A 13,519-nucleotide genomic window follows, 5' to 3' on the forward strand; every position below is an offset into this window, starting at 1 on the left:
GACTTCCGTAGCCATTACACCTACAATCCCTACTCCCGCAATAGCTCTGGCTGCCGTTTTCTAGCAACTCACTTCGCCACTGTCTACGGTCCATAGACGCCCTCAAGCATCTGCGTCAGCATGTTCCGCCGCATAGAAGACACTCTGGAGCCGGATCCATCATTTCCAGCCGACCTCAACCAACTTGGCTTCTTCATCAACCTCTCAGGTCATGTCCGTATGATCGACGCCCCCGAGAAGGCCTATGTCTACCACGCGACCAACAATGAGCGCGTCAACGAGGTGCGCCGCGAGGCCATGCAAAGTACATTCCAATCTCCATTGAAACACTCGCAGCTAACACATCAAAGCCTGCCAGCGCAAGGAAGCAGAGAAGCGCCTGTCCTACCTCGGCCTCGAGTGCATCCACCTTCCCGACTTCGCCATGACCAAGCCCAGTGGTCCACATGTACCTATCCTTGCTCCACCGCCTGACCTCCTCAAGACGCGAAAGCGATTGATTGTACTGGTAAACGACACCATGCAAGATCTAGGCATCCTGGCGTATAGACAGTTGCAGCGGGAACTCGGCATCAACGGTGGCTCAGTCGTCAACTTTGCCAAGGAGATGGTCAAGTGCTCGGACACTGACAACACCGCTGAAAGGGACGCGAAGATTTTCAAAGATGGTCATGTTCTCCAAGACAAGACTACCACTCCTGCTTTGATTGTCTTGAACGCGGGCCAGCTGCTGTACTCGCACAAGTACGACCAGGCCATGACTCTACGCAGTTGGTCCGCCATGCCACGCAAGTCAATCGCCCACGACATGGTCCGCATCCGTGACAACGAGAACCGTGTTCCAGGTCATGAAAATGCCAAGAAACATGTCAAGACTGTCTTTGACGAAGTCATCTGCAACCCCGATCGTGTTGCAGCCGACGCAGAAGTCTACGTCATCGCTATTGAAGACGGAACGGAGAGTATCTTGAACCTGCTCACGCACGACTGTACGTCTCCTGGCCCTGCTTTCACCTGAGGGGTTTACACTAACGTATTGTTATAGTCGGCAAGTATGGTACCCGTATCACGGCCATGGCGTTCATTCACTCCTTGATCGACGACTCCCAAATCAAAGATGAACAGATTCGCGCTTTCATGCATCAGCGCACACGTCAGTGGCGATTCAGCGATCTGACATGCAACCCCCAGCACTGTGTCGACTTACCGACTGACTACAATCGACAAGTCAACGGGCCTTGTTCTGCAGACACACCATCAACCATGCAATCAATCAAGCACATGTCTTGGCACGCTTCGATTCCTACAGGCCCAGTCTCGGCTCTAACGAAGGCTTTCCACAGCCTCGCTCTCAGCGTCACCTCTTCGGCCGGGGCTTCCACTCCAACCGCAACATCAACCTCTACTAGTGGAGAAGAAAGCACAGAATGGTCCTCGGGTCAAGCTGTCATCTGCCCTACCTTCGCGGGCGGCGACAATTCGGTTGGTGAATGCATCTTTACCTACCCTCCCACCCAGCATGCCATTCTCTCTTTCTTCCAAGACGTCGCGCAAGACCCGGTCCACTATCGCAACCCACCTGGCCTCCAAATCTTTACCGAAGCCCCCAAGCCCAGCCCCGAAAATCCTCTTGCACTATCTTCAGACCACGAGAATGACACTGGGCTCTACTTGCAAAATCTCTTGCCGCAGACGATGTCTGAGCACGCTGAGCTAGATGAAGCTCGCGAGCGGCTCGCCGAGTTACAAGTTGCCTTGTCTGCCTGCCCTACTGATGCTGCAGAGCTACACAAGGGTCGCGTCAAGTTGGAAGTTAAGGTGAAGAGCATGGAGGCGAAGATTGAGTCTTTAGAGATCAAGGCGCTGAGTCACGGCGGACTGGCCGCGGGTGAAGTGGTCGAGAAGCGCGAGGATTGGAAGCCGCAGGTTGAGGGTCCCCAGGTACCATTTGCAGGGACCATGGTGGATAGTGAACTGTTGAAGGCGGCGGGGCTGATGGAGTCTGTGGATGAAGAAAAGGCTTTTGTTTGAATGGCGAATGGCAGCTCTAATCGTGTAGCGAAGATGAGGGGATGATGGCAAGTCCCGGATGGAAAGGACACAAAAGCGTTTGTTTTTCAGCCATCCTACGCACCACGAACTCCTCCTCTTGTCACGTCAGCACGAGGAAGACGTCTTTTGGCTGCTCGGCGATGGACTTAGGGTCATCTACCTTATTTGCATCATGTCCTTGAGAATAAGACCACAGCCTCAATCTCGCTTATCGTTGTCCTCAGGCCTAGGTTCAGTACTCAACTGATTCCCGTTATAGAACTGTTGAGGTACATCTCTTGCCCGCTGGTCTGCCAGCGTTCTTACCCTCATCCCACCCGAAGTTGCCTGATCCAGCACAGGATCGTGACTGGGATCCCGGGTAGGTCTGCTGCCCATGGTACGACCACCACCGCCATGGTTGTTACTGCTACTACCATCACCACCTTGCTCGTGTTGCGCCCCGTAGCCTATAACGGAGCTGATGGTACTCCCCACGTAGCCAACAGTAGAAGTGAGAAGCCCAAAGGCCCCGCCAACGATGCCCGTCGCGGCTCCTGCTATACCTCCTCCAGTGCCCCCGGAATACGCATCCGAGTAACCCTTTACTGGCACCAGTACCAACGTCGCACTGGGCGCTAGATCAATATCGCCCAACTCGACGGCCTCGTCGCCGGCAGAGAGCTCACGACTGGGCGATGGAGCGAGTATATGTCGGAAAAAGTAAGGAGGCAGTTGTTTGTTGTTGATGTTCTCGTCATCCTGGGTCAATTTCCCAAACTCAGTGTCAACCCAGGACCGCACGTCAGTCTGCAGGGTGGCGGAGCGAGGGAATGTAGAGCGAATGGTGCGGCCATCGAACAAACGAACATTGAGAGCGACGGTTTTGGAGTTGGTGCCTCGCGAGGACGTTGGCACTGGCTGTGATGTGTCGGGGGCTCGTAGTGCGCCCTTGTTCCTCTCCTTCTCGCGTTCTGCTTTGCGCAATTCGGCATCTACTTTGCGCGCTGCTTTGTCGGCTTCTATTCGTGCTTTTATACGGGCTAACTCTTCGGCATCTTCTCGTTTCTTCTTTCGCAGGGCGTCGCGGGCTTCTTGTTGGGCTTTGGTGGCGGATGTGGATGGGAGAGTGGGGTGCTGGGAGCCTGTGGCTTTTTGCTTGCCTGGTGTGTTGGACGTGAGGGTGGGTAGTGAGGTTTCGGGGAGGCCATACAGGTCGTCTTCGGCTGCAGCATTCGCTATACTATTCGTAGGTTCTGGTGTGCTTGCGTGTGGGGGAGAGGTTGGTGCTGCGTTGGAGGCTGGGATGGGATTCGCTCCCAGGACGCGTCGGATTGAGTTGATAAAGTCATTCCTCGTGGCATCGCTCTTGAGTTGAACTTGGAGTTGGCCGTTCTGGATGACGACGAAAGTGGGCACGCTCGAGACATCGGAGAAGGCAGCCAGAAAACCGGCTTCGGTCGAGCCCGCTTCGAGTCGCAGGACGACCGCTTTTTGGTGGAGCAGAGTCGACAGCTAGACATGCATCATCAGCGCGTGTTGTGAAAACCTGGCCGAGTCCCAACGTACCCATCCGCTCTTCAGCCACTCGCCTTCCCACTCGTGGCTCGTGGCGCCGTCGTCTACGCAGCTAGTCAGCCACGATGCTACCCAGATTCCGATAGTGCACCGTCACGTACCTCGAACGAAGCAGGCAACGAGTTTCTGCTCCTGAATGGCAAGCGCGATTCCGCTCTGTAGGCTGCCTTGGTGGAACATGTTGGTGGGTGGTGGTGGTGGCTCCATGTCTGCACTACCGCGGGGATTAGCCTGGGAACCTGCTCGGCGCGTGGTACCGAGGGCAGACGACGCACGAGCATGGCCGGCGGCCGTCAGCGCCCGCTTCACTCAGTGGCTTATTCACACGGCGTTGGAGATGTGCAAAGGGAAAAGATGCAATAAACAGTTCTATCGGTAATGCCAAGCCCATGAAACCTCCACGCCGAAGAAGGGTAATGCTGCAATAAGCCAATGCTAGACTCGCTCTATATCCAAACATCAAGCCAGAAGGTGCTGCACAGCATGTGCCCCTTCTGCTTGGTCCCGCCGTTCCGCTTGGGCTTCCCAATGATGCCGACCGTGTACAGTGTCGGGAGTGAGTGGCATATCCAAGTTGTTGGTCTTTTCCCAGTCAGGCCAAAGCCGTGGCCCCTGGGCCCTGGTATCGGCTTATAGGATGGTGCACTTCTTCTTGTTCTTGGTCGCCGACTGCTGGGGACGGGGGCTGAGGACGGCGCTGGGGCAGGTTAGGACAGTCATGCAGGGAGCACATGGGGACGTACCGAATAGCTTCGTCAAAGACACTCTTCAGGTTGCGCTGTGTGAGGGCGGAGCACTCGAGGTACTTCTGCGCCTTGATCTCCTTTGCGACCATGACGGCCTGCTCGTACTGGATGGGCGCCATCTTCTTCTGCCTCAACGACTCCTTGGTCGCCTCATCGTCCCTCAGATCGAGCTTGGTGCCGACGAGGATAATGGGAACGCCGGGCGCGTGGTGATCTATCTCAGGGTACCACTGGCAGGGGGTTAGCGGGTGCGCACGCGGCGTGGCGGGCGGCTTGGTACCTTTGCCTTGACGTTGTCAAACGACGGGGGGCTGACGATGGAGAAGCAGATGAGGAACACGTCCGTCTGGGGGTACGAGAGCGGGCGCAGTCGGTCGTAGTCCTCCTGGCCGGCCGTGTCCCACAGCCCCAGGCTTATGGGCTTGCCGTCGACCATGACATTTGCCGAGTAGTTGTCGAAGCTGGGCGAGTTAGCTCACGCGTGGTGCAGCGAGGGGCGGGCGTACACGGTGGGGATGTACTCGCCCGGGAAGGCGTTGGTCGTGTACGAGATGAGGAGACATGTCTGCGCGGTTAGCAGGCTGCGCGGCTGTCGCGGGGGCGGCGAGGCTCACCTTGCCTACAGCGCCGTCGCCGGTCACGACGCACTTGAGCGATTGCGTCGCGGGAGCAGCCATGGTGCGCGAGGTGTCGCCCGGGGAGCGTGGCTTTGGCGGACCCGGTTCGGCGGAGCAACGGGGCGGCGAGGGTGGAGCGGATCGAGTCGGGCGCAGGGCAGGGCAGGGCAGGCAGGGCGGCAGGCAGGCAGGCAGGCAGGGCAGGACAGGGCAGGGCACGATGCAGATGCAGCGAGGCGGCGCGTGGGAGGTAGAGGACGCACCGGCGAGACTGCGCAGCACGATGCGGGTAGCAGGTAGCTTCTGTGAAGGCGCGGGAGCTATCTGCAGCGTAGGGGGGCGTTTTATCGCTTGGCAGGCGGCGGGTCACGAAGCGAGCTGGAGCTGGAGCGACCAAGCTCGACGAGCGCGTACCCTCTTGAAACCCTTGTGCAACACGCTGCTCACGCCTGCCATCCGCCGTGCTAGCTAGCTACGGGCTCGTGCTACGCCTACATGCTTCAATACCACACAAACAGTCCCTCGCCGCCTTGCCTGTCCTCGCCCACCAGCTGCTTGCACACCACCAGCCTGACCACGGCCTCGTGCAACTCTCTCATGTCGAGAATGCCGCGCTTCTTCCCGTCAATGTACGACACGTCCACCACGACTCGTTTCAAGTTGGCCGTCGACAAGGCTCCCTCTTGCAAGAGCGCTATCAACCGATCCGGTGTCCCAACCCCGTAGTCGATTCTGCTCTTGCTCAAATGCGCGACCTGGTCTGCGAGCTTCAGGTGCTTTGCAAACAGCTTGGCCACGCTGGGCTTCTCGACTCCTTGGGTAGGTAGCCCAGACTTGAGACATCGGCAGACGTCTGCCGCTCGCATCCCAGAGCCCGTCACTACAAGCGTGTGGGGAGCGCCGGGCGGCTTGCATGGCGTCGCCTCCAGCGTCCCTGCCTGCTTCTTGAGAAAGGCAGGCAGCTTGTCTGTAGTTCGCGGCTCCGTCCAGCTGCTACTGTCCTGCACCGTCCGCGCTGCTTGACGTCAGCATTTCACGATATGTCTCGGGCGCTCAAACACTCACCAGAAATCCACAAGTCCTCGAGCTCGACACTGCTCAAATCCTTCCCGTAAAGCCGTGTTCGTGCGTTGACATAGTCGGCAACAAGCTGACCATCCATGCGCTCGAAAGCGTGATTGACTCCCAGCCCTTGGTCCAGATCGTCTTCAGAAATCGCCTTTGCTTTCTGCTTCTTCTTCTCTTTGCGTTTGGCCTTCTTGGCTGCTTTTTTGCCGTCCTTGCTGGCTTCGGGCTCGGCTTGCCGTTTCCTTTTCTTCGACGACGCGTCAAGATCGAACTGGGCTTCCATCAGGGGCACGCCTCCCTCTGATTCCGAGTCGGACATGGTGAGACTAGTGTTTTGTGTGACGGCGCGACACCTGAGTTCGCGACGGAAAAAGTTGCAGCGCATCGAGCTTCAGCTGCTATCGATAAGCGGCTAGCGCAGATGCACGCCGGGGAAGTCGCGCTACCTTGGTAAGCGACGCGTTTCCCTGACGCCCATCAACACCCGCCTGGGCACCCACCTCGCCTCTCGCATGCCTCTCTTGCCATGGCCGAGTCTGCGCGCAAAACGCAGCGCCTTCCCCCGCGGCGCGACTTGCAGCCGACACCCGACAACGACGCGTCCATGGAGCCCACGACACCCTCCCACCAGGCCACTAGTGTGGGCCCTACTCCAGCAAGCAGACGGACGCCAGCTCTTCGCACACCAGCATCGGGCGCGACACCGCGGGGCGGACCCGCAGCTCGCCCTCTTCCTTCGCGCAGGATTGCACCCACTACTCCCCACGCGATACGAGCCCTGAGAGAGCGAGCCAATGCGGCAAGGACGCCAGGAAACACCCGGAGACGAAGCGGCCGCGTACAGAGGGAGACACCGCGGGACATACTGCGCCATCTTAGCAGAGGTACGGCTCTTGCAGCCGCCATCTCTCACCTAGCTGACTGTCTATGCAGCCCTCGCTCGTGAACCGCGCCCGGCCGAGCCCTCCCCACAAGCCCTACCTCGGCGAACGCGCCATTCCGCCCTCGACCTTCCAGACGTCGAAGACGGCCCTGCCATGCCTGCGCCCCGTCTTTCAATGCCCCTGGAGAACATGTACGACGACGACGACGATAGTTTCCACAGTGCCCCACCACGGCAGTCTCTCCTACCAGACCTACCAGACGACGTCGATGGCGGGACTGTACAATCACTCGAGTTTGGACGGCGAGCCATCAGTGAGGATCCACGCTTCATGTTCACGGGAAGGCAGAGTGAGCGATTCGGCGACCTAAGCGAGCTCGGGGCGGTCCAGGAGGAGTACGAGGTCGATGGCACCTTCATCAACACGCGCGCAGATGGCCTCTTTGATCCTGCAATCGACGAAGCTCTAGATGGAGACGAAACCACAGTACAAGCACTGACCGGGCGAAGAGACGCAAGGCCGAGTGAGGAGGATTTGGGCGTATTTGGAGAGGCAGAGGACGATTTAGAAGAGCCTACCTTCCGCTTTATGATACCGGAGCGCATGCGTGTGCCAGCCCAAGAAGACGTACAAGCATTTCAAGACGAGCGGGAAGAAGACGAACAAGAGCCGGATGACGAGCTTCTGCACCAGTCCGATGATTACGACTCACTCAATAGCGACGACAAGGACGGAATAGCTGCTGCTTTCGACGGCAAAGACCAAACAGTAACCGCCGGCATGTTAGGTTGGGCATCAGATCCCCCTGCAGACAACGACGCCGAACTAGTCGCCTATCGAGAAGAAGAATCTGCAATTGATCGAAGCCTGCAGGCCAAGTCGCCCAAGCAAACACATGTAGCCCAGATGAAGAGTGTTCGCAAACCGAAAGAATACATGGTATCCGAACACGGTATCGGCTTCCCCTCGTTTCCAGCCGCGCCTGTCAAGAAGCTCACTTTGAGCTTCTTGAAGTCGCAGGGAGGCAAGACCCAACTCAATACAGAAACACTCGACGCACTCGTACGCACGACCAACGACTTCTTCGAGCAGATTAGCATAGATCTCGCAGCATATGCACAGCACGGTGGACGAACGACGATTGAAGAAAGCGATGTCATCGCGCTTATGAAGAGGTATGCTGCTCTACTCGACTCTGTTTGGCGTACATGGCGTGCAGACTTATAGCAGACATATATGTTCGGTACACTGACTTTCAAGCAGGACTCGCAAGACCACCGGTACCTGTACCTCGTTTTCTCTGGCGCAAAGGATGCTTCCTAGGGAGTTACTTCAGCAGCTGCGTATGGAGCGTCCGGCCAAGTTGAAGAGATATAAACGGAAACGATTGAATGCTGTCCGTGAGGAAGACGAAGATGACGACTGAAAAGGCACGGTAATGTCTCACGACCAATCAACGCTGTGGCGTACTCTCCGTTGGGTGCCCGACATGGGCTTCTTGACGACCATCCAAAACATGACTGAGGTCGCGAAACTGAGCGCGTACCTACTTGGAGTTAGATGATCGCTTGCAGGAAAAGAGCGAGGCGGCGAACCGTACCATGTGAAGATGTACTGCGTGTGGTTGTTTCGTAGGTTCACGGTGGGCGCCCTACCAATCGGTACGCCCTTGGGTTCACGTTCATAATTTGTGAGCAAATCAGGCGCTGTGTCATAGTTAGATACCCCAATCACACCATCGAAGAAAGACAGATTACTTACTCATCGTCTCCTCCACCCACACAGCCTGACTCCCGCTATACTCGGCCATCTCCTCGACACTGGGAAAGAACCACTTTCCCTTTTCCGGCTCGTTTTTCGGCGTAAACATGTTGCCCTTGGGCGGTATCCTCAATAAGCCCTCAATCGTAACCTCACCCTCAGGCAACGCCCCATTCTTCTTGCGAAACCACTGCGGCGCAGCGTCCTTCTTGATCCACCCCCTGCACGCCAATATCTTATGCACATTGCCGCGCGCATCCCGCCGTTCGAGCGGCGTAACAACCGTGTACCCCTCTTCGCCATCCAAAATCCGCGGCCCAATCAACATCTCCTGATCATGTCTCAACACGCCCCTCGCATAGACCCTGCGATAGTCAAAATCCTGAATTGCAGCCGGGTCGATTCGCAGCGGGAGTTCGAGAGGCGGGAAGGTCAATCTATCTTCAAAGCGGGCGACTAATTCGGTTTTCCAGCCCAGACGCTGCACTTGCCAGCATCCTAGTATGAAGGCTGTGACAGGGATTATCGCGAGGATGATTAGGCCAGGCCCATGTTGTTTTCCTACTCGCGCCATCTTCGCCGGCCGGTCGAGAATCGAGACGAAACTTGGGTCCAGGCCGGGGCCGCCGCCCACTCGGCGACTTTGTGAGCGGAGGAAGAGGATGCGTGTGTGCGGACATTGGGGTCGCGTGGGTGGGGAACGGGCGTGGGCGGTGCGGAAGAATGCCGATGCGGGCTGTGAGTAGTATCGCCGGAAAAGCTTGAGGAATGGATTTGGTTTCGACATGGCGGGTGGTTGGGTGGATGGAAAGTTGGGAATGGCTCAGTCGTGTCGGATATGCGAGCTGCGAGCTACCCGGCTGCTAGACGCCGATGCGGTATGGTTCCCGCGTCTTAGCACCCGCCAACCTAAGCCTGGCTCTGGGCTGATCTCGACCTCCCATCGCACTGCTCCTCTTACATCACTCTTTTTTCACTCCCATCCATGCAAGACTGCAACATCATGGCGGATGCACAGGACCCACCAATGGATCGAGCAGAGATGGCTGCGAGGCGGGATAAAGATGCGCTTCTTAATGTTTTGGATACTCGACTTGAACACTATTTGCATACACTGCATGAATATCACGACATTATGCAGCAGCTTTCCGCAGAGCTGTCCTCGGTAAGCAATGTGTACGTTTGGTTAATGGCACGTGGTTTTGATGCCAACAAGGGTTACATGTCGCTTGCTCAAGCAAACTTTTACAATTCGTCCTCTGCGATCCGGTACGGACAGGACTGCTATGACGAACGTATGCAGAGTGTACGCAAGGTGTGAGTTATACAGTTTTCTTCGAGATTTCATAGCTACCAGGGGTGCTACAACGATCCTCTGGAATGTCTATCTACCTTATGTGCTCTGTTGACAGACCACAGCCATGTCTCCGAACACGGATGTACCAAGAAGAACGATCGACCCCATTTTTCCATCAAATCTTCCGCTACCACTCGCCAGGACGCGAGCCTTGACAACCACATGAGATCAACAGAACAAGCGAACGAAATCCAAGGACCGGGCCTCCCTTCCACAGGTTCAGAAGCTAGAGAAGGAGAAACAGGCCCTACTTCCGATTTGGATGACGAACCCGCCCAAGGATCAAGGGACAACCAAGAAGAAACCGGATCTGTCGGAAAGCCTACAGATCCTCTCAGATGGTTTGGTATCCTTGTTCCGCCCGCACTACGTACTGCGCAATCGACATTTGTAGGTGCAGTCGAAGGCCCAATCCCCCAATTAGCCACCGTTGTGAGAGATCTACGGGCCCAAGAGATCGAAATTGGGAGGGTGAGGAAGCAGATTAAAAAAATGTAGAGACGAGTCAGGTGCTGCTTGTGGGGGTTTTGGGGAAAATTGTGCACGAGCACTGGGTTGCGCGCATTCGACATCGTGACTCGGGTCGGCTGCAGATTGTTGCGCGTACTTTAGACTAATCAGTAGCATTACGCGTTGTCGCAACTCTATATTTACTCATGGTATTGATTTTGCCGACTGGAGACAAAAGTAGCTCCAGATGGGCATATATCGTGCGATCGTTCATCTCCGCTCTATTGGTGGTCAGCCGCAGTAGCACAATAATCTGGTCGTTTTATTCCCGTGTGTGCTGGTAGGGGAAGGCTCACTAGACTTGAGACGATTTCTTTCTCGATCATGAAAACTTTGCCAGATCAAGATAGTGGTGCGAGCTGTGCCACCTTTGTTGCTTGTAAAGCAATCATTCATATTGCCAACTTCACGGATACTGCCGGAGAGGGTTACATCAAGGTAGTAGCCATGAGCCTAGTGCTACATGCATCCACATCGTATGGGTTTCAACATTGGTGTAGTGTGAACCTCGCCCTATATACAGTCGCACGCTCACCTAGATATCCGCGTTCCTCAGCCCTCGTTTGAACCTATCCAACGCCCTAGCTTTCGTCTCTTTCCAGTCCACATGCGGTTTTGGATAACCCAGCTTGTCGAACTCGCTCTTCGACAACCTCGCGTAAGGAGCAAATACCGCCTTTCCCTTGACATCTTTGAGCTCTGGGACCCATTTACGGATATAATCACCATCAGGATCGTTCTTCTCAGCCTGAGAGACGGGGTTGAAGACGGTGTAAGAAGGCTCCCAGCCTTGGGTATTGTTGGAAAGGTCCCAGTCAATCAGAGTTTCGGCAAAGTAACGTTCGCCGCGGCGGTAGTCGAGCAGGAGGTTGCAGTAGAGATAGGAGGACACGTTTATACGTAAGCGATTGTGCATGTATGCCTCTACTTTAAGCTGCCTTATGTGTTAGTTAGGATTCTATTACGTAATTTACTTACTAGCGTCGCCCTAGTAGTATATATATAGAGCTTTCTCTCTTTTATATAGAATAATTATTATATCTTTCTCTTCTTATTTTATAAGTTATAAGCCTTTACACTACTATATATAATTTAGCTACTTCTTTTTATACTATAGTTACGTAATAATTTTTAAGTATTACTATTATATAACTTAGTTTTTAACTTTTTAGCGTACTAACTACTATATATATATTTTTTTTTTTTACTTATTTTTTATAAACTATTTTATTACTTATAATATTTACTATTAATAATATTACTTTTACTTTAAGTAAAAACTTTAAAAAGCTTACTAGTTCTAATAACTACTAAAACTAGTCTAAAGCTTTTATTAAGGTTACCTTTATTTATAGTTATATAAACTACTATAATAATACTAGTAAGAACTCTAGAAAGCTTTTACTTTCTACTTATATTACTTTCTATACTATATATTCTTAGTCTACTACTAACTTATATAAAAAAGCTACTATTTTTACTTTAATTTTATTTAACACTACTACTAAGCTTACTATCTATAACTATACTTTTTAGTAGTAAAAGAAGTATAATAAGTTTATACACTTTACTATTACTTTTCTTTATATATTTATTAAACTATAAATTTAGTAGAAGCTTAAGAAGCTTAATATACTTAATTTTTATTTTATATACTACGCTATCTAAGCTAATAATAAAGCTTTTAAGAATATCTTAGTTAACTATACTTTATTTAAGCTAGATAAAATTACTATAACTAATTCTACTACTATTTAGTCTTTTCTATCTAAGTTTAAAAAAATATTTTATAACTTTTATAATACTAGTAAAACTTTATTATATTTATAGTTAATTAATAAGATTAATAGAGTTCTTCTTTACTAGTATAACGCGTTTCTTAATTACTAGAAGCTTTTTTACTATAGTACTCTTATTACTAATAATATTTTTAAAATTTATAAAACTTTTCTTTTTAACTACTAGAATAATAATAAAAATAAGTAGAACGCTTTTAAGAATAAGTCTCTTTAAGTAATCTTAGTAGCTAACTTCTATACTTTTTATATTCTTAATAATAATTTTAATAAGTTTACTTTCTCTAAGTATAAGTACTATAGTAATATTAAATACTCTATTACTACCTATTATTATATTAGTAAGTCTAATACTTCTATATATACTTTCTATAGAAAGCTTAGTTATATTACTACTACTTATTATAAAAAGAATTACTAGGCTATCTACTCTAACTAGTCTACTTCTAGTATAGCTACTACTTTAAATATAGACTTTATACTAGCTAATATAGATAAAAATACTTTCTTTATTAACTATATTATTATATCTACTTATAACCTCTTACTTATATCTACCTTTAATAGCTCTAATATTAACTACCTAAATATTAACTATATATATAACTACTTTATATCTATTTTTAGTACTAACTTAGCTTAGAACTCTAGGTATTTTACTAGTTTAAAAAAAACTAACTAAATAGTTAGTAGGTATATAGGTTTAGATATAGTTAATAGTTTTAATATATTTATATTTATAGTAACTACTTCTACCTCTATATTTATATACTAGGTATATAATAGTAGTATCTTATAATATATTACTAATAATCTTACTTTTTTCTCTAAGCTAGAATACTACTCTAAGTATATTAGTGTATATAAATAAGAATTATAGCTTAAGATTACTAGAAAAAACACTATTAAGTTTATTATAACTACTTAGAATAGAACTTATATTATTCTATAACTTAATAATATATAGTATATATTTACTACGTAGTATAATTCTCTTTCTATTACCTTTTTTATTTACTTAGACCTAGATTACTATACTACTACTACTAGGTATAATAGTATACTTTTTTATTAAAAGTTTAATAATAAAGAAATTATAGTTATACCTTTTTATATTAGAGTAAACGTATATATCTTATATACTACGCTCTTACTTAACCTTCTTACTATA

The 13,519-nt window shown here is 50.7% G+C and overlaps 7 protein-coding genes across 7 annotated transcripts; 3 read left to right on the forward strand and 4 right to left on the reverse strand.

The window, feature by feature from the left end:
- Positions 1 to 297: 297 nt before the first annotated feature.
- J4E84_008296 (uncharacterized protein) lies at positions 298 to 1,018 on the forward strand (the record flags this gene model as incomplete). The annotated part of the gene is made up of 2 exons (XM_049390872.1): positions 298 to 304; positions 351 to 1,018. The coding sequence occupies 2 exons, from the start codon at positions 298 to 300 to the stop codon at positions 1,016 to 1,018; spliced, it is 675 nt and encodes a 224-aa protein (XP_049241579.1).
- A 56-nt stretch (positions 1,019 to 1,074) lies between these two features.
- J4E84_008297 (uncharacterized protein) lies at positions 1,075 to 2,031 on the forward strand (the record flags this gene model as incomplete). The annotated part of the gene is made up of 2 exons (XM_049390873.1): positions 1,075 to 1,079; positions 1,410 to 2,031. The coding sequence occupies 2 exons, from the start codon at positions 1,075 to 1,077 to the stop codon at positions 2,029 to 2,031; spliced, it is 627 nt and encodes a 208-aa protein (XP_049241580.1).
- A 219-nt stretch (positions 2,032 to 2,250) lies between these two features.
- On the reverse strand, positions 2,251 to 3,789 carry J4E84_008298 (uncharacterized protein; the record flags this gene model as incomplete). The annotated part of the gene is made up of 2 exons (XM_049390874.1): positions 2,251 to 3,521; positions 3,711 to 3,789. The coding sequence occupies 2 exons, from the start codon at positions 3,787 to 3,789 to the stop codon at positions 2,251 to 2,253; spliced, it is 1,350 nt and encodes a 449-aa protein (XP_049241581.1).
- Positions 3,790 to 4,239: 450 nt separating this feature from the next.
- On the reverse strand, positions 4,240 to 5,032 carry RAC1 (Rho GTPase protein rac1; the record flags this gene model as incomplete). The annotated part of the gene is given in 5 exon segments (XM_049390875.1): positions 4,240 to 4,306; positions 4,353 to 4,585; positions 4,636 to 4,816; positions 4,835 to 4,920; positions 4,970 to 5,032. The coding sequence occupies 5 exon segments, from the start codon at positions 5,030 to 5,032 to the stop codon at positions 4,240 to 4,242; spliced, it is 630 nt and encodes a 209-aa protein (XP_049241582.1).
- A 440-nt stretch (positions 5,033 to 5,472) lies between these two features.
- Positions 5,473 to 6,359, reverse strand: J4E84_008300 (uncharacterized protein; the record flags this gene model as incomplete). The annotated part of the gene is made up of 2 exons (XM_049390876.1): positions 5,473 to 5,987; positions 6,038 to 6,359. 2 exons carry the CDS (start codon positions 6,357 to 6,359, stop codon positions 5,473 to 5,475), a joined length of 837 nt encoding a protein of 278 aa, XP_049241583.1.
- Positions 6,360 to 6,566: 207 nt separating this feature from the next.
- On the forward strand, positions 6,567 to 8,151 carry J4E84_008301 (uncharacterized protein; the record flags this gene model as incomplete). The annotated part of the gene is made up of 3 exons (XM_049390877.1): positions 6,567 to 6,574; positions 6,672 to 6,678; positions 6,958 to 8,151. 3 exons carry the CDS (start codon positions 6,567 to 6,569, stop codon positions 8,149 to 8,151), a joined length of 1,209 nt encoding a protein of 402 aa, XP_049241584.1.
- A 526-nt stretch (positions 8,152 to 8,677) lies between these two features.
- Positions 8,678 to 9,259, reverse strand: J4E84_008302 (uncharacterized protein; the record flags this gene model as incomplete). The annotated part of the gene is made up of 2 exons (XM_049390878.1): positions 8,678 to 9,166; positions 9,251 to 9,259. 2 exons carry the CDS (start codon positions 9,257 to 9,259, stop codon positions 8,678 to 8,680), a joined length of 498 nt encoding a protein of 165 aa, XP_049241585.1.
- Positions 9,260 to 13,519: the final 4,260 nt, after the last annotated feature.

Source organism: Alternaria hordeiaustralica (assembly GCF_023758085.1).
Source record: "Alternaria hordeiaustralica strain BMP 2776 chromosome Unknown scaffold_20, whole genome shotgun sequence".
In the NCBI taxonomy this organism is placed as follows: Eukaryota; Fungi; Ascomycota; class Dothideomycetes; order Pleosporales; family Pleosporaceae; genus Alternaria; species Alternaria hordeiaustralica.